General features: G+C 35.3%; 1 protein-coding gene across 4 annotated transcripts in view; it reads right to left on the bottom strand.

Annotated features, from left to right (window-relative positions):
* The window catches only part of EFL1 (elongation factor like GTPase 1), a 76,261-nt gene that overhangs the window by 31,000 nt on the left and 22,481 nt on the right, over positions 1 to 22,780 (bottom strand). For all 4 annotated transcript variants that reach the window (XM_061999505.1, XM_061999503.1, XM_061999506.1 and 1 more), the window contains 3 exons: positions 22,153 to 22,304; positions 21,349 to 21,527; positions 20,521 to 20,656 (listed from right to left, as the gene is read on the bottom strand). In XM_061999505.1, the coding sequence (XP_061855489.1) occupies positions 20,521 to 20,656; positions 21,349 to 21,527; positions 22,153 to 22,304 (467 nt within the window). The remainder of the gene's footprint in view (positions 1 to 20,520; positions 20,657 to 21,348; positions 21,528 to 22,152; positions 22,305 to 22,780) is intronic.

A 22,780-nucleotide genomic window follows, 5' to 3' on the forward strand; every position in this document is an offset into this window, starting at 1 on the left:
TTACAGTTTCAAAGAGGATTGCAAATATATTTAATGAGTAAACAAGCACCATTTATCTTCTGCTGAGATTCCTTTGAAAAAAATACCTTATATTTGATTTTCTTACATGACAACATAAGTTTCCTAACTGTTGACTGCGCTGACAATTGTAATCATGAACTTTCCTATACTTTTCTCCGACTAGACTAAAAACAGTTTCAAGAAAAACATAAAAACCCCTTTAAATTAAACAGTAACATCTATAAAAAGGTAAAGTGAATGGATAGATATCTACCTGCATTCAGCCCTTGTGACAATGCAGACATCAAAGCTGAGACAGGAATTTGCTTGGCAAAATACAAATCTACCTTTAAGTAAACAGAATTAAACTCAAGGCAGTTAACATTCCAAATCTGGCTTCTAGGTTTACAAATAGGTGTAGTCAAAATGAAATATTGATTTCCTTAAGTTGCTTAATGAGGCAAATAAATATAGAAGATGAAAGTGTTTCAGATAATGATGTTTTTCTTATGCAACAAAATTATTTCATTTGTCATGCCATACTAATTCTTGGAGCTTAAAACTAAAGTAAATGATCCTGATTTTTAAATATTTATGGTTAGACTTAATTTTAGCATAGATACTTAAAAAGAAAGTCCATGCTTATTTCTGTAACCCTCTGCCATTCCTCTTCATGTATCATGAAATCAAGTCACTCACAGCTTCACAAAAAAAGGTAAAAAGAACGACTTTACTCCAATTAAAGTTACTATTAACTGTGAATCATGCTCGATAAAGACACTAATCAGCATCTTTTGTGGTTTGATAAAATTGTTATTAGTTCCACTCAACTGTATCCATGTAATATATTACGCCTGAGCTCATACATTATAACTCCTTTTCACACACCAGCTCAACTGACATTACTTGAAAGCAGTGATACTGAAAAACAGTAAATATGTGGACAATGGGACCACATAGGCACTGGAACTCACTTCATTTAGCCTGTACATCAAATTAATACTTCCATTATTACATGTGGAAAGCATTTAGAACCACACAAAACTCTTGAAGAGTTTCTGAAACACAAACCGAATTTTAGATTTATAATGACTTTGAATAAATAATTTTAATTAGACCTGACAGGAACACATCTGAATTTACTTAATTTTTTAAAAAAATTACTACCAGAACTTCAGAGGCAATTCAGCACAGTTGTTGTCCCAAATAAATGTAATTTAGGAACATATTAACTTGATAATGTAAAAGTCCTTTGAAATGTTGATTTGTTTGTTTTGTGTTAGTAGTAGTAAATATGCTTTTCTAAATAAGCTCATGAAATTGCATATCGTACTGGAGCAGAAATCAGCTAAATTCATATGGAATATCTAATGCAAGGGAAAAAAAAAATTGACCATCAATCCTCTAAGGAAACCAGCAGCCTTCGAGACTGTAGCAGAGCATACACTCTGTAAAGAGAATATATATTTTCATGGAGATGAGAAATGTTGCACAGATCTAGCTCTGGATATTTCCTGGAAGCCTCCCTACTTTGTTCCACAGAGAAACACATGCTGGTCATCAACTGATGGTTTCTATAACAAAAAGTTATTTTGTTTTTAATTCCTATATTAAAACTCTGCAAGACATAGGCTATAATGTTGACATTTGTCTTGTAGAAGGCAGAAAAAGGCGGGGCTACTGAGCCTTCAGGAAGCAGCTTTGTACATAATTCTAAATTGATGATAAATCTTATCTGTGAAAAAATGACAATAAAACACAAGAAGACACTGAAGTATTTGACATAATACTTTAGGTAGGCTTGATATTCGTACCTAATTAAGTATATATGAAAAGACCTAACATTCTTCACCCTCCAACAGGTCTCTAGCAAAAACAGTTTATATTGCTTGTATTTTTGACATTTAGATATTAAAGAGAAAACTGAAAATATTTTAAAATAAAACTCTCTGGATCACTGAATATATCATGCTAGTTACAAGTACAGAAGTCCATCATTAATAATATTAGCTATGCACACATGCTCAGTTCTGGAAATCTATTCAAATAAGATCCTATTTTCTTAGGTCTGTAATATGAATAGACTATATATTGAAAGTATTTATCAAAACAATCACTTCTCACTTTATTAAAATGTTTTTAATATATTTCACCTATGTTAAAATATATACAGAACTTCAGAAGGCAGGGAACGGGAAAAACCCAAGGCTGAGAGGCAAAGCACCTTTGCTCCGTCACATTGAGCATGAAAAGTGGCTAACATTAGAAGAAAGAAGACTGAGGCAAAGTATGTCTGTTTTAAAATGTAGTAGAGTTTAATATTTATTTTTAAGTAGACACTGGGAAGACATAAAACCCCATACAATATTTTAATGTGAGTACTTGAGACAAGATGCGAGTGAGAGAAGACCTAAACTTCATTAAGGTTTTAAGCACAATTGCAAACTGAATTACTCTGACTTCTTGACCAAATGCTTCCTACCACACAGCAAAATAACTGATCTCAGCTAACAGATCAATAACAATAGATTATTTCTTCATAAATCGGACAAGTTATAGCACAGTCTAACAACCAAGTGGCCACTAAGAGAAAATGCCACTTTAAGTTTTATTCGGTTTTACTAATGTGTCCTGAAAAGGAGAAGATTTCATGTATATACTGTTTTCTTAAACTGAAGATTATAAAATATAAGTAACATCTGTTACTTCCCAGAATCAATTATAAGTGGTGTTAAAATTAATGAGGCCTTCAGGCACTGATCTTGCAAGGAATTAATTTTAATCTGCAGAAGTCTTGGAGGTTTTATCATGTTTGCCTAGAAAAAGCTACATGAACATATTGCTACAACTTCTGCATTACATATCCTAGGTACATGGGGAATCTAGAATCTGTTGCTGGAAGTGTCAGTTAAAAAAGACAATGGTAGTTTAAAAGATCATTAAATTTTGTCCATCCTTGTGCGATTTTTAAATGTCTTTAACTGCAGAATCTCAATATACTTGATCTACATTTCATCAGTTAAAAAAAACAATGCGAGGCCTTTATCATTCAATACATCAGGTAAATCCAAAGATAGACTAATCAGTTACTAGGATATTTCAAACACAAATAGAAGCAGCGTACCAATTACCACGTGTACAATATCCTGTGGGAAATGCCCTACTGAGCCGTTGGCTATTTATCCTGTTAACTTGTAAGACATGCAAGTAACTGATTAAAATTCAATTTTCTGAGACCTGACCCAATGCCTAATGCTCTTGTTTAAAGGTACCTCACCACCACCCTATTCCATCTGCCTGTGAGTGATTTCTGTTTGCTTATTTTGTTGCCTTGGGAAACATGGCTTCAAGTCTTCCAAACTACCACGAACAATGGAACATTTCAGTCTACATCATGCAAAGTTGATGTCTACTTCAAATACAATCATTTTCAAGTATGATAAAGGATAATAAGAAATTAAGTCAGGCTAAAAGAAATCTTTACATAACTAATTTTTAGTTAAAAGGTAACATTTTGGGGAATAATGCATTTCTAACAAAAGAAAGCAGCTTTATAGTGCCTTGAATTAGGACCATTTGACATCATGGGTGAACATAGATGGCATGAGAGGGAACAGGAGATGCCTTAAACACACTTGTTATACCAACAGTCTACGGAGTTGGTGATGAGTTATTTTTCATGTGCTCCAGCTTAATAGCAAAATAAACTAAAAAATAAACAGAAAATGCTTTTTTTTAAAAAAAAGAGTTACTGCTACACAAAATTTACAACTGTCTCATTAATACTGATCTTAGATTGAAATGCAGACACGTTCCAAACACCTCAAACAAAATTTAGCTAAAATACTGACAAATCTTTAGTGAAAAGATGGAATTCCATAAAGTTGTTTCAAAATACACACATTAATCACTGACAGAAGTACCTAAGAAATACATAACAATAAATTTCTCGAGTAAATGTTCTGTTGCCCCTTCATTATCCTGGTTAAAATAGGGTTTTCCAATAAAAAATTATCATTTATCAAAAGTTATCATTTTCCCACAAAATTAAAATGAGATTTAAATCATTCATTTTAAAACTCAGCTTTACATTAAGTATTTCTGTCAGTCTGCATCTGTATAAACTAAACATAATAAAATCATGTCTATTTAAAAACATTAAAAAATTGTAAAAATGCAGTCTACTACTCCTTATCCCCTCCTAACTTTCTTACTCAAAGGAAAGGAAAAATGACTGCAACTTCCCCCCTAATTTCTATTTACTTCAGTTAATATATCATTGAGAGCTATTACTGTAATTCGTAGTCTATAGAACTTTGACTTCCTAAAATATTGCAACACATTAACTTTTATTAGCTCTAAGTCAAGAAGAAAATGGGAAAAAAAGATACAGATGATTCCAAAGATATGAAAATTCATAAGGCTAGTGCAGAAGACTCCATAATCAAATTGGGTGTTAAAATGTTTCTCTATTTCAAAATGAAGACATGAAATAGAACTAATTTTGATTTTTAATGTCCCTTTACAAAAAACTAACTAATAAGATTTAACTTTATTTACATGTCATCAGTCTACATGTAATGATAACAACACCAAAACTACCAAGAAGGGAGCTTGGAGCTTTAACATCTCCACATCTGGAAAATCCTTACTGTTTAGCTTCCTTTTCAACAGTAATAACACCAGTCACTGTGTGCTTAATTTGCATTGAAGAATCAAAGGAAATCTCACCCTAGAAGGCCATCTAAAAACACTAAACACAGGTAGGTTGATCAGTTGCCACTATTTAAAAGAGCTAGCTCACCCTCAGTTCTGCCTTCCCAGCACCAGCATTTGTCAGATAGTGAGCCAATTCAGGATGCTAAATAAACAGAGTAAAACTAATCTAATAAAAAGGCAATTTTCCTTCTCATCTGATTTCCACTTCCTCAACTAACAAAGCATTAATACATTTGTAAGAGACACTGCTTCTGACATGTCCAAGAAAAGGCAGATCCACATATTAATTATAGTGAAACTCCTATGGCATGATGAAGCCAACCAGAAGTACAGGTTTAATAATCAACATCTTATAGAACTAGTTAAGAGAACTTTTTCCCTTCCATCCATGTAGAAATTGCAGCTAACACCTCATGGTCCTGAAACAAGTTAATTTGTGTCCATGCCCCACCGCTACCCCCTCGGAAACTAGACCAGTCTGGCTAACGTTTTGCTGACTAAGCAGAAGAGTTCACAGATGCAGTATCATGTATCACCCACAAGCCACAGCAATGGCTCAGCTGCTGCTTCAAGACAAAGCAAAACCTTGAAACGCAGAACATCAGCTGCTTTTCCAAACAAAAGAAACATGGCCATTTGCGACTGCTAGGTATAAGCTTTAAACATTTTGGAAGAGCTCTGGATAGATTGACCTTTTCTACTATAAATGAAAAGCATTTTTGCTAAAAAATGTCTGATAACTTCAACGACTTCTTTTAGTTGAGAAGCAATGCTTCCAAACCAGCATGTCATACTTCCTGATGGGATTATGTACACAAAAGAATCTGTTAAAAATGGAGTATGTTTTTAGTCTTATTTCCAAAGTAAATGCAGCTCCTGTAATCACACAGTTTCCCCTCAACAACTTTTAAACATGTTGTCAACTTCCACTAAGTTCACAAGCGAGAGAGAGGAGAGGGTTCAGATATAATTAAGTTTCCACAAGTTATGTAAAATCAATGGCTAAGTACTGAAGGGAGACCAAAATTGGTGAGCTCACTGAAAAAAAAGGCAAGCAAAACAATCATTATATATCCTGCTTGGAAGCAGCTGACTTGGTGACCAGCATGCACATCCCAGCTGGCCAATTGAGACACGCACAACTGCAGGATAGGCGTAGCTTAGAGGGAAGCTGAGGATTTTAAGGACACTAGTCCACAAGAATCCAGGCTTTGTTAATGCCAGTGCTCAGTAAACTTGCTTTTTGAACGTCACAAAACAATTAGCCTTTTGTGGAAAAGCTCTGAAAACTTTAACCATCGGGATTCCAAATGTTTCACGTCCCGTTTTGAAAGCTTCTCAACACACAATCCTCTGTGTGAATGAACCATGTAGGCTGTCTTTACAACTTATCACATGTGCTTCTGATTTTTCTCAACATCTCCAGCAGACTAAAGAAGGAGGGAATTGGTTTAAATGTCTTTGCTGATGTGTAAGTGCAATAACTGATGTAATAAGAACTACCAACAGGTTGGCATTTTCATTTAGGTTAACAGGTTCATAGTCATGAAACTCATAGTGGTTGACCCAGTACTTCAGTATTGCATAAGGCATGACTTGCACAAATCTTACCATATGACACGTGGAAAATACCAAGTATTTAAATGACTATTTGTTGCTCAATATTATGTTTCAGAAATCCAATTAATCACAGAAACAGACTTCTATCAAAGTTGCCAATTGATGATACTTTAGCCAATGAAGCTTAAAATGACAGAAACAGATCAACTGACTTATTCTTCAGACATTAACTTAAATAACTGTATAGTTTATACATTCCAAGTGTGTTTTTTTCCTGTTTTACCACCAGTATACCATCTTGGCTTGGGTCTGCCTATATTCAAGTCAATACTAGCGTGCTAAAGCCAACACCAAGTGCCTTTGAAAAACCTGCTTCTAATTCATTAGGATGATAGAAATTATCTCCGTTCTGTAAGGAAAAGTTTTGACTCACATCTCAGCTGGGGTCCTTAAATTCACTGCAATTTTCCTATTGCAATCTCATTTGTCTTGTCAAAGACAGGCCCAGAAACAAAGATAGCAATACAAAACTCTCACTACCAAATTAGATGAATTATGTACCAAAACATACCTGCACAAAGGAAGGGTACCAAATGTGAAACTCCCCAAAAAAACACTACCTAGAGTCCATGACAGTTATGACAGAGGAGCACCTTTGGAAAATGGAGTTTCTCATTTCTTAAAATCACTGGCTTGAACTTTGCCCGAATACATAACAGACTTCACTGGAGAGAATGAGGTAGTAGAGAGCAAGAAAAGCTAGAAAAGAAGCATACTTCTTTTAGTCTTAATTAGATGCATAAAAATACCTAAATTTGGTTCCAGGTATTAATGCCAAAATTTCAAAATACAAGTAAGTGAAGTCAGCAGCTGTTCTGTATCTTAAGACAGAAACTCAATGGTATCAGCCCCTCAAACATTACCCTTATCTACCTATAACTGCAATTAAACAATTCATAAGCACCAAATTTTTACAAATTCAGATTCAGAAATATGTAAGGTGAAACTGGAAGTTTTATCTATGCTTGCTACTTGTAATTCATACAGTTTTCATAGTGGAATTAGAATAACCATCACTAGATAAGTACAAATGGGAGAGTACAAACTGCTTGGCTTGCAACCTCTGTAAAAGAATACTTCCAGTAAATATAAGCTATTCCAATTATTTTGTAAACAATAAACTTTCTACACTACAATATAAACTTTGAGGCTAAATTATCCAGTGCTGTCCCTTTAACACTCTTGTTTAGCAGTGCTCCACAGTTTGACATCAGTTGATACTCCTAAATATAGCTCTGCCTTAACTCCCCCCCACAGTTCACAAGCCAGACAAAGCCAACTTCATGACTCACACCCTGATACAGGCCAAATAACCCTCAAAACACTTTGCAATTTAATGTGAAAAATGAAACAACACCAAAATTTGGGGATAAATATTTAGAAAATAACTCACTAAAATACAGCCTTTATTAACAATCTTTTGACTTTGTAACCTTCCCGTTTGTTACAGAGGACTTTGATCCTCTGCAGCCCTGTTGGTGTTCAGTGGGGCTGTGTGCAAAATTGATTCCAAACTGGTCTTCTTTACTCAAACTCACAGGTCCTCACTACAACCTTCTCCCTGCTTTTTCTGAACTCCTTGAAGAAATTTTGATAGCAACAGACAATAGAAGCAAACAGAAATATACAAAATAGTAAAAGGCTTTTGTGGCTGGCTCAAATGTAGAAGTAGAGATGGTTCACAACCACAGATGGTATTTATTGCAAGAACGCTGTATATTACAGGCATTAGGCCTATTACACAATAACACAAACACTTCTTCACATGTGGGTGTGAAAGCGTGTATCCTGCTCCTCTCTTCATTACACAGGAGGCCTGGCTAAGATTAGGAAGTGCTCCAGTAGGAATATAACACACATTCAAATAAATTGCCCTCATGGATTAGTGGTTTAAACAGTATAAACAATGCTAGTTAGGAGAAGAGCTTTTGTATTTGCTTCACTTGTGGTTAACTAAAATATTCTCACATAGTTTTAAATACTTGACATAGGGTAACTAAGGAAATCAAAATAAAAAGCTGAGGTGGAGTAACAGATGGAAAGGCAGAGAGAAATGTGGACTCCAAACAGAAGATTTGTGATAGGGAGCTTAGGAGAGAAAAGGGTAGATTTCATAGCCATGCTGACACTCCAAGACAGCGGAGAGAAGTCCTCCTCAATTTCTACACTCTGGGTATTACTCTGTGCAGAAGGCAATTAGTGTAACCATGAAAGTTAAAGAACCATTCAGAGAGGAGAATTTTTCTTATATCTTTTTCATATAAAAACAACAGCTTTTCTCAGGACAAAAAAAGTATCAAAGAAAAAAGGGAAGCTGAACAACATGTTTTCATGATAGTGGCTTTACTTAACAGTACACTGCGTCTGAAACCAGTACATTATTTCTGAGTTGAGCTAGTAAGTAGGCACTACACTGATTGCAGATTTTTGGCTTTCAGAATACTGTGTGAGATTAATTTAATTTAGACTCAAAGCATTCGTAGATTTTCTGCATGAAGAAATGCACATTAAAAACCATAATCCAAAGTTTTCACTACACTGACAGTGCTGTGAATCCATGCAAGACCTTTACATAAAACTCAACTAGCTACACATTGTGTATTGTATGAAAAACAGTGCCCTCTGGCTTCACATTAAGAGGAAAACAGTTCAAAGGATTAAACAAGTTATCTGGTTCTTATTTCCATCCCTAGTAAAGAAATACAGAAAATTACACGACAATTGTCTAACTAATTACCAGATGCTCTGAATATTGAGGTAATTTGACAGTCAACTTAAGTCACCTTATCAGACAGATGTGCATGTCATGAGAAATTGAAACTTGGTGAAAAACAAAGAAAACAACATCTTTTTTCTTCAGAATTGTGTAGTTCACAACACATTTTTGAGTGCAAAGATGGGGAAAAACTTTATTCAACCAATGCCATGTAAAGGAGCTTCAATTTACAAAACTTCAAGTAAGAGATTATACAGAAATGGAGAGTATTACAAATTCAAGGGAATTATACATTTCCTATTGCTAAAAACCACATACACAGAGAACAACTTCCTGACGTACTAAAGTTGAAAAAGATAAGATTTAAGAGAAATTACTCAGAAATCAATAACTATACAAAAATAGTGACAAACCTCATTTAACCAACAAAACCTACACTGCCTAGAAAAAATACTTGTATCCACTACTCATTCACTGCCTCCTACAGGGCACAGAGAGGGTAACATTTTGAGATAAGAAAACTGATTTATAGACGCAAGTTTCATCTCCCCACCTGCCGTCACCTCATAAGTTACACAAGGTTTACTTCAGCTCTGCTAAACGTCAGAAAAGAAAATGTTTTATATCATTAATAGGATTATCTAGGCAGTTAGTTTGCGTTATTTAAGGATGAGTTGGGAAAAGCACACTGTCTCTATTGAGACTGTAAAAGGTTAAAAAGTAGCACTGTATATACAAGGTCTGTCAAGAGATGCACACACACATAAAATGTATCTCTAAGATACAGAAAACAAAGATTATCCAAATATAATTTCATAATTTCAGTTTTACACTCTGTTGTGTCTGTGTGATTCCACACTTAAAAGTCTAGCCTAAATGACACCCATGAGACAGTATTCCAGTTACATTTTTATTTAGTTATTTGCCCTGAAGCATAGAAAAACAAATACCTGCATTTTACTTTCTAGTACATTAATCGACTAACATTTGCAATGAAGTTGAAAACCTTAATTCATCTGACAGAAATCAAACTTTATTTGACCAGAAGAGCTAAAGGAATAGCCAGTTGAACAAAAGTACACATTTTCTTTTCAAAAATGTCACTGACTTAAGTACACCATCACAGAAGTATTAGAGATGTAATTTCCATAAATAACATCACAAAACTTAAAATCTTTTAAGAATAAAACTTGTCTGCATTGGTAATTGCACACATTCCTAAACAGGTTTGATTTATGTTGTCTTTTAACATCTGAAATGCTACACGTGAATCTACATGTAATAAGGCATGTATTTTCAAATTCATTTGGGCTTAAAGAAATGATTTTATACCTGTTCCTGAAATGATATTGCATGTTTTCAGTTTGAATTTTAAAAAACACATGGCCAAGTTAGACAAAGGAAATGTTCCTTTAAAATAGCTTTCTAAAAGTTCTAGATTAGAACTACTTCTGCAAAGGGAATTCTCCAGTGCATTGAATTCAGAAGTAGGAAAACAAGTCTAATACCATTTTGTACAGAGGGATTAAGTGTTCAATTATATTACCTATATACAGGCCCTTGTTAAAGCAAGTAATCGACACCTCTGTTGAAAAGTGAACCTTAAACACTAATTCCTTACATTAGGCATGCTTGCTGAATCTCTCAGTCATTTACTGCAGTGTAAGTTCATCCCTGAATTGATGTATCCCACTTCTTCATACGGTATTTCATAGCAGCACTAACAGGCAGCATAGTCCTAGGAATGAAATTCTAACAACTTTAAGTGCAAAATTGAAATCACTTTGGTTCATCTACCATAGATTCTCATCTACCAATGGATCCTAAAGTCTCTTTAGAGCTTTTCAATCGATCAAGCCTAGTTGCATGGTTTCTGTTAGAATCACATTGTAAGAAAGGAGAGCATACAGCCATACTTTGAACTGCCACCTACTAAACAATACTGATATTCTAGTTTTAAAGAGGATAATGGTTTAAAAAAAACCCACAAAATACCAGAGAAAAGCATGCTTCAGGTAATTTTTATAAGCAGACAGAAAGAGGGTATAGTTTTCAGGCTCTTCAAAAGAAAATGTGAGGTAATTTCCCCAAATCATCAGTGATGGAAAAAATCCCAAACGCAATATTACAGATATGAGCTCAACCCATCACTTCAAAACTTCACCTTAGGTCTTCTATTACCATTTTACATCAGTGATAATAACTACTTTAACACTTTTCTTGTCTTGCAGTATTAGGAAAAAATAAGAGGTTCATTAGCCAAGTAATAAACATGGCTATTTCTGTAGACAACTGTTCTCCCTTTATCTGTACATGGACACATTCTGCTTCATTCAGGGAGAAACTAAAGATAATGCATTGAGGCTGACTAAAGAAAGTAACTGTGAAATACCCTGGAAAATCCTTATTCTTTCAGTTTAAGGAGACTTGAAAAATCACATCCAACCAAAGTGGAAATTTTGGAGATAAGCCAACTAGTATCACAGTTAGATGCTGAAAGGCTGAGCAACATCTGCCCAGAGGCAAGAACTAAGTCAATTCTCCACCCTTACAGGAGTCAAGTCTCCTTTAACACTGCTACTGAACTCTGATCAATGTATATTAGTGTAATAATAGGTATATTATAAATTTGAAGTCTCAAGGCTAAAAATCACTTCTTTCTGAAGCACACACAGGGATGATAAACAGAGATGACTGCCTGCACCTCAAACCCTTTTTCCAGTCTATTTCTAGGTCTTTTCTATTAAGTAGCTGCAGAGCATGTGCCTGGTGCTGTGCTGTGAATTTCTTCAAGCAGCAATGGTATGAAATTGTCTTGATTCTTGTTAGTCCCACTGCTGCCCGCAGGCATATAAGCAACAACAATGAACACCAACAAGTCTGGGCAGTTTTCCTTCTGGTACTATTTGGGAAACCCTCAAGCATCAGCAAGTAGCTGTTTGCACACAAAGCCCAAAGAATCAGGAACGCTTGCCTCACATTTGGAAGGTCACTTAGAAATCTGATTTTAATTTACAGCAAACTCGGCTTTTACAGATTATAATAACTTATAATTACTTTAAAACTGATACAGAATGTTTCATTGCACTGTCTCCATTCCTTAAAAACCTAATTATTTGATTTTTTTTTTTTTTTACATTCTAACAGTAGTGAAGAGCAAACTTAAAGGCATTTTGGCTAGATGAATATATTATAACTTTAGCTTAAAAAATCCTTTAAAGCTCAATTTTAAAATACAATTAAAAAACTCTATTACAGTGGCAAGACTAAACACATATTTAACATCTTATAATAAACTCCTGAAAATAAGAGCAGAGAACATTCCAGAAGCACTAGAGAATTTAGAAGTGGTTTTCTTCAGAGTTACTACATTTATGGTTTCCTTTTATAGTCTTAAGAAGTTACAGTCAGAAAAATAGGAAAAAAAATCTACTAAAAAAGCAGTTTAAATTCTTCAATATATATGAAAAAAAACCTAACTTAAAAGGCTTTATAAGAAAACTATTAACCATTCAAAGTACTCTTCCCAAAGAAATCTTAGCTGAGTCAATAAAGACACAGGACAGTGCTATACCTCTGAACTAAGACATGTTATACTTTCTCCTTTGCAGTGATACATTGATATTGACTTGAAAACAAGGGAATGAATCACAGTTCTTTCGCAATAAAGTTTGTCAAGTCAAATCCCCTGAAATGGAATCACAAATAAACCAGTAGAAATTGTAAGGCAAACAGGGTAAAGGAAACTTTGTTGGATAATCAGCGCAATACAATTCTAATTTCACCTGATTCAAGTTCATCAGCTACACACCACGTTATGTTACATTGCCCACTAAGAGACACAAATTACTCAGGCTGCTTGCAGGAACCACACACAGCAAAGAGTAATTGCAAAGGGCCTAAGTCCACTACAACAAGATAGAGTTAAGAAAATGGTTTCTGTATGCAGCATTGAAAGAGGCCAAACAATAGAATAACTATTATGTCTTTGGCTCAAAGGAACACCTTGAACATATTTAATTTTGTCAATAATTTAACTATTCATAAAAAATTAATTGGGCAGGAAATTAATATAGATACAAGGATACCAGGTAAACTCAACAGCTCACAGGGACAAAACATCATTCAGTAATGAAATCCTTTCAGTTATATCCCTTCTCCTGAATAACGGGGGATTACTAAAAACTCTTTAAAAATGCAACGTTATTTCACTGGGGTTATAAGATGGCACTTAGTGCTAAAAATCGTAAATTCTCCAAAACTGAAGACAAAGATTTGAGTTCTCTTTGTTTCATTCACTATTTTTGGCTAATTTGAGTAACATTCTTGAGAAAGACTGCCCTCCTGTGTTCGCTGATGATAGTATGCTGAGAAGAGACAGCCCATGCAGCTGGAATCACTTCAAGCTGGCTATTTTTTTTTTTTTTTAAATAATCACATTACTGATTCAGAGAGGGAAATTAGCCCACCAAATGTTTGTACAGAAATAAAAGGCTGGTGCAACAGCAGGACTGTTCCTAGGGCTTTCACAGAAGGTGGTAATGCTTGCAAGCTGGCATCAGCCCTAGAAAGCCATTCTGGGCCTTTAAAATGACATTGCTGCTTGCAGCTGCTCTTTGCTCTTCACAGAGGCTGCTTATTAAAAGCTCCTAAATTGTTTGATGAAATCCTAAAGGAATAAAATGCTTGTTAGATACCTTGTAGTGAATTTAGCTATATCACTTCATACCAGCTCTTCACACTAACTGCAACTGTATGGAACCTACCTGCAGAAAGGTACAAAAAACCATCCAGGAGTATGAATCTGTAATCACCTACATTTCCCTTGTCATACTGTTTACATGTCAAGAATCCTATAAGCGCTTTATAAATAATTAAAACATGAAATAACATTATACGGGAAAACAAGCTCTTCAGAACTGGAAAAAACAATGTACACAGCACTGTCACAAAGGATGACAGCTGATTATGAGCTGGCAACAGGACTGACTTCTAGATTCCTGCTTTTAACAACATCATTTGCTAAATTAAAGAAACAAATGCTCGTAATCTGGTAGAACACTCGATATTCACATAGCTAACTGCATTTGAGAACATTCAGGAAATTATCTAACCTCCTATGAGCATTACACTGAAGCACTACAAATCCAGCAGTAAGGGAAAAGCTTTACATTTAACAGCATTCAACAAAACACTGAAAGCACTTCAAAGGTCACATACACAGCTCTAAGAAAAATCTGGGTTTTGTAGGCTAGCAAACAGAAGGCTATTGTTGTGGTACTTGTAGATAAAAAGCAGTATTCATTGTCAGTTTTAAGATGCCTGTGATTACTAACTTGAGTATGCACATGCATAGGTGTGCATGCACAGTATGCCTTGAGAAAAAAAATATCCCAATTAACAAAAATGTATCACTTGATGATTCTTCACTCATTTGTTGAGAAAAATATGGCATTTATTCAACCCCACAACATTATTTGCTTATACAAGTACCTAAACATGCTTGTACTTGTACAAGTACCTATATCAGTGTTTTAAGAAACATGTTCCTTGTTTTTTACATCAGTGTTGGCTTAAATTACTTAGAAATATGAATCAATACCCAGAATGGTAATCCTAGGCCTTTCATCCGTGCATGAAATTATCACAAGACCTCAGTATTTCTTTTTTGTCTACTTAAAATACATTTTTACACTACCTCCAGCCTTCATTACTAAGACTCTTCTTTTTTAAGTAGAACAAAAAAGGCATTTGGTCTTCAATTCTGTCTATGGAAAAGCAATAAGAAAAATAACAAAAAGAGGCAGCGGGGGGGGAAGAGGTCCATCTGCGGAGCATGCACTTGCTCAGTCTTTACTTATGAGCCCAAATGACTTTTTCCTTACTTATTGCCTTTTAACTTTTCCTTTGTCACTTTGGGGACCAACCACTAGATTGTTTTTATCATCTTCAACCACCCAGATATCAGACTAAGAATTACAAAATGAGACTTTTCCTCTATTTGTGCTTTTCTTTTGCCTAGTTTCAATCCATTAATTATTTTTTTATAAAACCAGAAAGACAGTAAGATTTTTGCATGAAGACAAAATCAACCATCCCTACTTCCTCTTGCATTCCCCAGAACACACATTTATTAATGCTTCAAAACACTTACTGGTGTGATATAGGTAGTCTTGCTTTAGGCAGTATCTTCTTAACATAGAAATGTAACCAAAATAATTTAAAACTTGCCTGTAATAATCTCCCTTGTGGAGCTTTTAACAGTGTTTCAATTTAAGTTATTATTTTCCCTTCTGGTAAAGAAGTAACAATTCATTCCTGAAATGACATAATAAATACAGCTTCCCCACACCTCTCATTAATCAAAAAAAACCCCCAAACCTGAAAAGAAAGATTGTTTATGTTAGTGTTAGTTCTTCTATTTGTGTACCTGCATTACCAGTCTCTACAGTTTGGTAAACAGTACCTAAGGACTTCGCAAATGAAAGAACTTACATAAAACATCCTGATTAAATCTATTAGCATTTTGTGACTGGATCATTCCTAGTTTTCAGATTTATAAGAGAAACTAAGCACCTAAGCAACTAAGGACTTAGAAGAAGTGAACTGTCAAATGCAACACATCTGGAGAAGATATCTGCATGGTAGAAGGAACCTCCAGTACCATAGATGTTCTCTGTACAACAAGGGGCAATGTCTCTGCAAGAACCTATGCTCCTATAATACTCAAGAAACTGAAGAAGCTAAACACATCTGGATAGCCAGATGATTGTTTACATAAAGCTCCTTTGTCTGATATGTTTTTGTCACATCAGACAAGGACAAACCTTTGAAGAGAGTGAGGCAATTATAGGAGGTTGGTATTTGCATAGCACTACATTATGAACACAGGTCACTATTAATTATAGTGCCACTATATTCCACGCTTTGGAATTTAATGGTCATATATTGCTTGTCTCCTTAAAGGCCTAGAAGGACAATATATTCAAAACAGTACACAGACTCGTGTCCAAGGTCTATGATACAGCATTTTCTTCCCAATGGATACTGACAGTTTTCAAAAGGTGAACACAAAATGTGCCCCAGATTCCTTGAAATTAAAATACCCCAACTGATTTTGAGATACAGGTTTAGGTGACATACATAATTGTTATATTCAACGTTTGCAAGCACAGAGTACTTCTGTGTTGGAATTTAAGCATGACACTGGTATGTCTAGTTAGAATTTACTATAGGTAGCACTGTTTCTGTTAAGCTAATAAGGCATCAGCCCAACTGTAATATAAGTGAAGCTGGTATCAAAGTTGATACAGCCTTAATACAGGACAGAGCAATACAGAGAAGGCTAGCACTGCAGTATGGACAAATAGGACTATGTGCATGACAAGGCTCTCCATCTGAGGACTCTCAAGATTGCTGGCAGGACTTCTGTCCCCATGGGGGTCCTACGCTAGAGCAGTTCGTTCCTGAAGGATTGTCTTCTCCATGGATGAGACCCACACTGTTCATGAACTATAGTCTGTCAGAAGGACCCATGTTGGAGAAGTTAATGGAGGACTGTCTCCTGTGGGAGAGACCCGACACTGTAACAGTGGGAAGTGTGAGGAGGCCTCCCCCTGAGAGGAAGCAGCAGCAAAGACCATCTGTAATGAACTGACCATAAACCCCCAATTCCCATCTCCCTGTGCCACTGACAGGAAGGAGGTAGAAATCCAAGAAGGCGGCCTGGGGGTGGGGAAAGGAATTTAAGATTCAGGTTTTATTTCTCATTTCCCTGCTGTGTCCTGATTGATCGATAATAAATCAAACTAGTTCTCCCCAGACTGAGTCTGTTTTGCCCATGATGCTAATTGCAGAATGATCTCCTTGTCCTTATCTCAACTCATGAGCCCTTTGTTACATTTGTCTCTCCCCTGTGCAGTTCAGTAAGGGGAGTGACAGAACGACTTGGTGGGCACCTGGCACCCAGCCAGGGTTAAATCACCATGTTCACACACTCCTTTTTAATTCTCCAAGTGGAGAAATCAATAGTGCTTCTAAACAACAAATTCGACAAAACAGATGTTTTTGTTAGAGACAAGAATTTTACACTTTTCCCAGAATATTCTGACAAATAATTTTTAAAAGTGAATTTATTGCAAAGACTTCATTATCCTTGGTCCCCAAGAACTTTTTCATTTGTTTTAAATTCTAGTTTTCCTCCTACTCAAGGAATACAAACAATGTAGAGTAGTCACAGAGACTGTAAAAAAAAATTGTGGATTATAAATAGCAATGTGGAAGGAGGCAGCATTCTCTGTTTGCCATATTATTTGCCATTGTTTGCCAATGACATAATGCATAAAGCTTTTTCATAGAATCATAGAATGGTAGGGGTTGGAAGGGACCTTTAGGGATCATCTAGTCCAACTCCCCTCGCCAAAGCAGGTCCACCTAGATCAGGTCACATAGGAATGCATCCAGGCAGGTCTTGAAAATTTCTAGAGAAGGAGACTCCACATCCTCCTTGGGCAGCCTATGATAGGGCTCCCTCCTCACAGTGAAATAGTTTTTCCTTAGGTTTAAATGGAACTTCTTGTGTTCCAGCTTCATCCCATCACCCCTTGTCCTGTTGCTAGCTGCTATAGAAAAAAGGGATGCTCCAACCCCCTGACACCCATCATTCAGATATTTGTAAATATTAAATGAGATCCCCCTCAGTCTCCTCTTCTCCAGACTAAACAGCCCCAGTTCCCACAGTGTGTCCTCATAAGGAAGATGCTCCAGATCCCTGATCATCTTGGTGGCCCTGCGCTGGACTCTCTCCAGAAGTTCTCTGTCTCTCTTGAGCTGAGGAGCCCAGAACTGGACACAGGACTCCAGATGAGGCCTCACCAGGACAGCGCACAGGAGGAGAAGAAACTCCCTTGATCTGCTGGCCACACTCCTCTTGATGCATCCCAGGATGCTATTAGCCTTCTTGGCCACGAGGGCACATTGCTGGCTCACGTTTAGTTTATTATCAACCAGGACTTCTTGGTTTAAGTTTGTCAAATTTTGACAAATACTTTTGACAAAACGTTTGAGCTACAAAATTGCAATACGAATCAACTAATGCAAAGCAGTTTGTCTCTCCTAACTGTCACAAACTCAGAATAATACCAGAAAATAACTGTCCAAAACTTCCCAGAATGGCTATGCATATTAGACAGGGACATCATACTGCTTTTCAGCTAGATGTTCTTGAATTCTATTTGTTTGACAGCTTTGTAGTTCAAATACAGTATGCTTCATTACCTTTTCTCTTACAATATTTTTCTTCAGCCTTCTCAGACTTTTACCAATTAAAAGGACATCAGAATTCTAAGGAAATATTAATTGAAGACAAGGAACAAGGGATAAAATATTTCCATATTCAGTAAAACCACCTATGTATCTAGCCATGCCTTTGATCATTAAACCTTTGCATAAGCCAGTATAAATAATAAAAAAGCTGCTCACTAGAACCAAGCAGATTCTTTCTAGTAAAACACAACCTACAAATAATTACACCCCAAACCCTGAATTAAAAAAAAACAACCACAAAACCCTATACTCAAGTGGAAATAAGCAGTCATGATTAACTGAGTGTACCTTATGGCAATAATTTAATTGTACTGAGTAAAACTACAGAGCTTTCAGAAAAGCTTCCTTAATTTACTAGATAATCTACATGCAATTTCTTTTTATGGCTTGAGAGGAATCACTGTTGTATGCTTTAAAGCTGGAAGATAAATGGCCTTTGAAACAGAAATCATTGTTACTAACTGAAATAAGTCTTGCATCACCATTGTTACAGATTCTTTTCATATGAATGTATTGCATTTTCTCCTCAGTGTGGTAAATCATCATCCAATCAGTAAAGGTGGTTATTGAATTTATGTAAATTAACACTGCAGCTTTAAAGGGAAATGGAAGAAACAAATGAATAAAAAAGGTATTTACAGCTTTTACTCTAAAAAAAAAAATCTTTAACACGATACTGGATTTTTAAAAAAAATACATACATACTTGAGTTTGTTTTAGGTAAAAATGAAAACCTGTTTTGTCAATATCTAAAGAGAGCAGACAACGATCTGGTAAAAAGATAAAACGGTAAACACAGTCTAGCTAAGAGCTCTTACTGTTAATTCTGATTTTAAAATTCAAACACTTCTTCTAAATATGACAAATCTTATGTCACCATTTAGAATTTTCCTGTTATTCAACTAATATGCCTTTCTTTATGCAAAAAAGCTAGACCTCACAGGAAAGTAGTCTTCAGCAGTAGAGACTACTCACAGCACTTTGGTACAATTAATTTGTTACAAAGCCATTTTCTGACATTTGGTCCAACATAATTTGGACACAATATAATTCTCACAGGATCTTTTTCTCTGTAGGAGGCAGCTCCAGGAGTATTTATTATTTGGTGAGCACAAAGTCAGTATCTTTCACTTTTACTGCAGAGTGTTTTGGTGGATTTTTTTCTTTTCACAATCGTTTTTTGAAGTAAACAGGCTACAGACTTAATACATTTTGATACTGAAAATTATCAACTTGGGCATCAGATTAAGGTATAACTCAGAATTTTAAAAAACTAAGTTTCCAAACAAAGCCAATTCACCAGCTGCTTATCTTCTGAACACCAGGCCCATGCTAAAAGCAACCAGCATAGTTAACTGTCAAGATTAATAAAATTTAGCCCTGACATCTATGTTTAATTGACTATGTATTTACTGTGAATTTCTAAAAATCAGATATGACATTAAAAAATCTATTTTGCTGTAATTCACATTTTTTTTACAAAATTTTAAAAATAACTACATTTTTGAAGTTTACACTTTCTGAATTCTAAACAATAGTTTTGATATCAAATAAATACAAATAAAGGACAAAACCAGCAAAGACTGTTAATCATACTCTAGAGAAAAGGAGCTCAGAATCCGGCACAAAAGAGCATAACACTATGATTAGGATAACTTATCACTTAAAAACTTGTCCATGGAGAAAGGGCAAAATTTGCCACAGCCATGAAAGAAACAATTTTTAACATCTTAGTTCAAGTAGACCCATAAATAAAATTACTATCATCCGTATCACTGCAGAAGTCATATTACAGAATTTCCACTGTTAGGAAGGTATTATAAATAATGCTTGCAATTTATAAAATATGAGACTTCTGCCTTTGGCAATTCCTGGCAGCAATGCTTACCTGGCAATACTCCAATCTGAAGATAAGAGGCTAATGCAATCCCTCATTTTCTCCTACTCATGCATCTTTTCCTTCCTCACAATTCAAAGTTCACAGAAATCACAGTTTAATTAGCATGCCTTAGTATTTTGCACACACAAGACACCTAAAAACATCCATAGTTTTATTCAAGATTTTTTATTATTAATTTTAATATATTTTGCATGATAAAAGGATTCAAGCTCTAGTAAATTAAGTACTAGTTCCAACTTACCTAGAACATTTCCTGCAGGTACTTCTTCAAGATCTTCAAGTTCTCTTCCCATAAGCAAGTAGAGATTCACCAAAGTACAGCAAGTCATATGAGGTACTAGTGGTGGATCATTTGTTGCAGAACACTGGGATGAGAGCTACACAGAGTAAAACAACCACTGTTGGATATTTATTGCTTAGTACTGACATCATAGAATGGAATCATAGAATGGTAGGGTTGGAAGAGACCTTCCTTTGAGGAACAGACCTCTTCCTCAAAACCTCCTTGCATTCCAAAGCTAATTCATTCTAAAACACTTTCATTTCAAAAGTTAGCTATAAAAGACCAACGTGCTTGAAAATATTTTTTCTCTTTCTAGAAATCCAAGAAAATACCAAGATTTATTCCAAGAAAACAAAAAACTAATGCTTTCTTGAATAATTTTTAGGTGTGCACTACTTCTAGCTTGGTTTTGACATTGGTAAAATGAATGTTTTAAAGTAAATTCCTAAGTAATGGGACGTCTATGATCACTCTCAAGACAAGTATTTAACACCATTTTTTTCAGTACTATTATGCACCTCTTTTTCTCAAAAGCATTGTGTTTTCCTTTTTCTTTGAGTCATACTGGATTTACTGTTAACTCATATAATAATGTGTGTAAACTACTTTGGAAATGTTAAGATTTATAATGAGTTTACAGACACAATCAGCTATTGCCACAAGTTTCTAAATGACTTTGATACTCTTTGGAACTTTTGACTTGAACCTTTTAAAAGTTATTTTATGAGTAACGTGTCATCACTGTTTCAAAAGAATCCCAAGTAACAGCTTACTGTCATCTCTTACCTTATGCAAAGACTCCGCAGGATCGTATTTTGGTCCTAAAACAAAGATCTTTTGCCCTCTTTTCACTACACCACTGAACACTCTGGCAAAAGCAATGAAAGATTCCTTGTTATCCGCTTCCTGTTTCGTTTCCTTTGAGGTCGTGATCTCTGCTTGACCAGTGAGCTGTTGCTCTTTACCTAGACAAAGTCAGAAAAATATACAAAGTATAAAAGCAGTTGCTATCTCATAATTTGAAGAACAAAAAAGTAATCAATTACATACTATCCAATCACATCTGGTGACACATTAGATGATGACAAAAATGTCCCATTGTAACTCACAATCTAGTCCTGGGACCAACATATAATTACGCTATTTTGTTTTCTTTTTTTTTAAATGAAATTGTTACTCTCATGTGAAAGCTTAAAGGACTTACAGTTATATTGGCATAGTAACAAACCCATAACAAGGTTCTAGTAGTAAGCTAAATAAATCTGAATCTTTCTTTCCCATACACAAGGGTAAAAGTCAGTCACCACACCTTTCTACTTTGAGTGCAAATGATTTAATTTTTCGGCAGAGCATCTCCCTCAAGCGTCATCTGTCTTCACTTACTCAAAGTACTAAGAACCTTCACAGCCTATAGAAACAGGTATCCATGGCACTATTACAGCATTTATGAACTATCAGCTTTCTTACAAATCCTTCCTCATCCTTTCAGTTCCATCTGTTGAAGTGTTTGGACTGTCATGTGGATGATCACCACCTAGACACTGCTATTAAGCATCCTCTGAGAAAAATAGATAGCAGAACATTACATACCTTTTGTATCACCAGCATTTCCAGTTGCTTCAGATGAATTTTCACTTGGGGGCTTTTCTGACAGCTCCTTTCCTTGATTTGCTGCCAACTTCTCTGCATGCCTTCGTTTTGCAAGCTCACGCCGATGAGCTATTTCTTCTTGAGTTAAAGGCCTGTATTTTATTTTAAAACATTAGTATTTGGAAATACCATTTATTTTAAAATCATTTAAATCACAATAATCATATTTGTTGTGAGAAAAAACGTATGCAGAATGCCTTTTGTCCCCATGATACCATATACATTTTTTTAAGTCATCTAAAATTGGCAAATTCTTCTTTAGGAAGAGGCCACCATATTAAACTTCTGTTTCTTTTTCTTAAAATAAGTCGAGTTTCTCCCACTGACATGTGAACTCTAATTTTTCAGAAAAGATCCAAGCTAATTTTCAAAATTGCTTTTCAACATCATGTTCAGTGTGTTATCCTGAGCTAGAATGGCAGCTAAGAATAAGCACACAGTATACTAACCTAATCTTCTCTATAGCAATAAATTTAGAAAATACTACCAGACTTTTCTTCCAATAATTGTCATTTTAAATTACTTGTGCTATCTTTATTATTTTAAGGTAGTCTTTACAGCAAGTGTT

The sequence above is a fragment of the Colius striatus genome, chromosome 7 (genome assembly GCF_028858725.1).
Source record: "Colius striatus isolate bColStr4 chromosome 7, bColStr4.1.hap1, whole genome shotgun sequence".
Classification (NCBI taxonomy): Eukaryota; Metazoa; Chordata; class Aves; order Coliiformes; family Coliidae; genus Colius; species Colius striatus.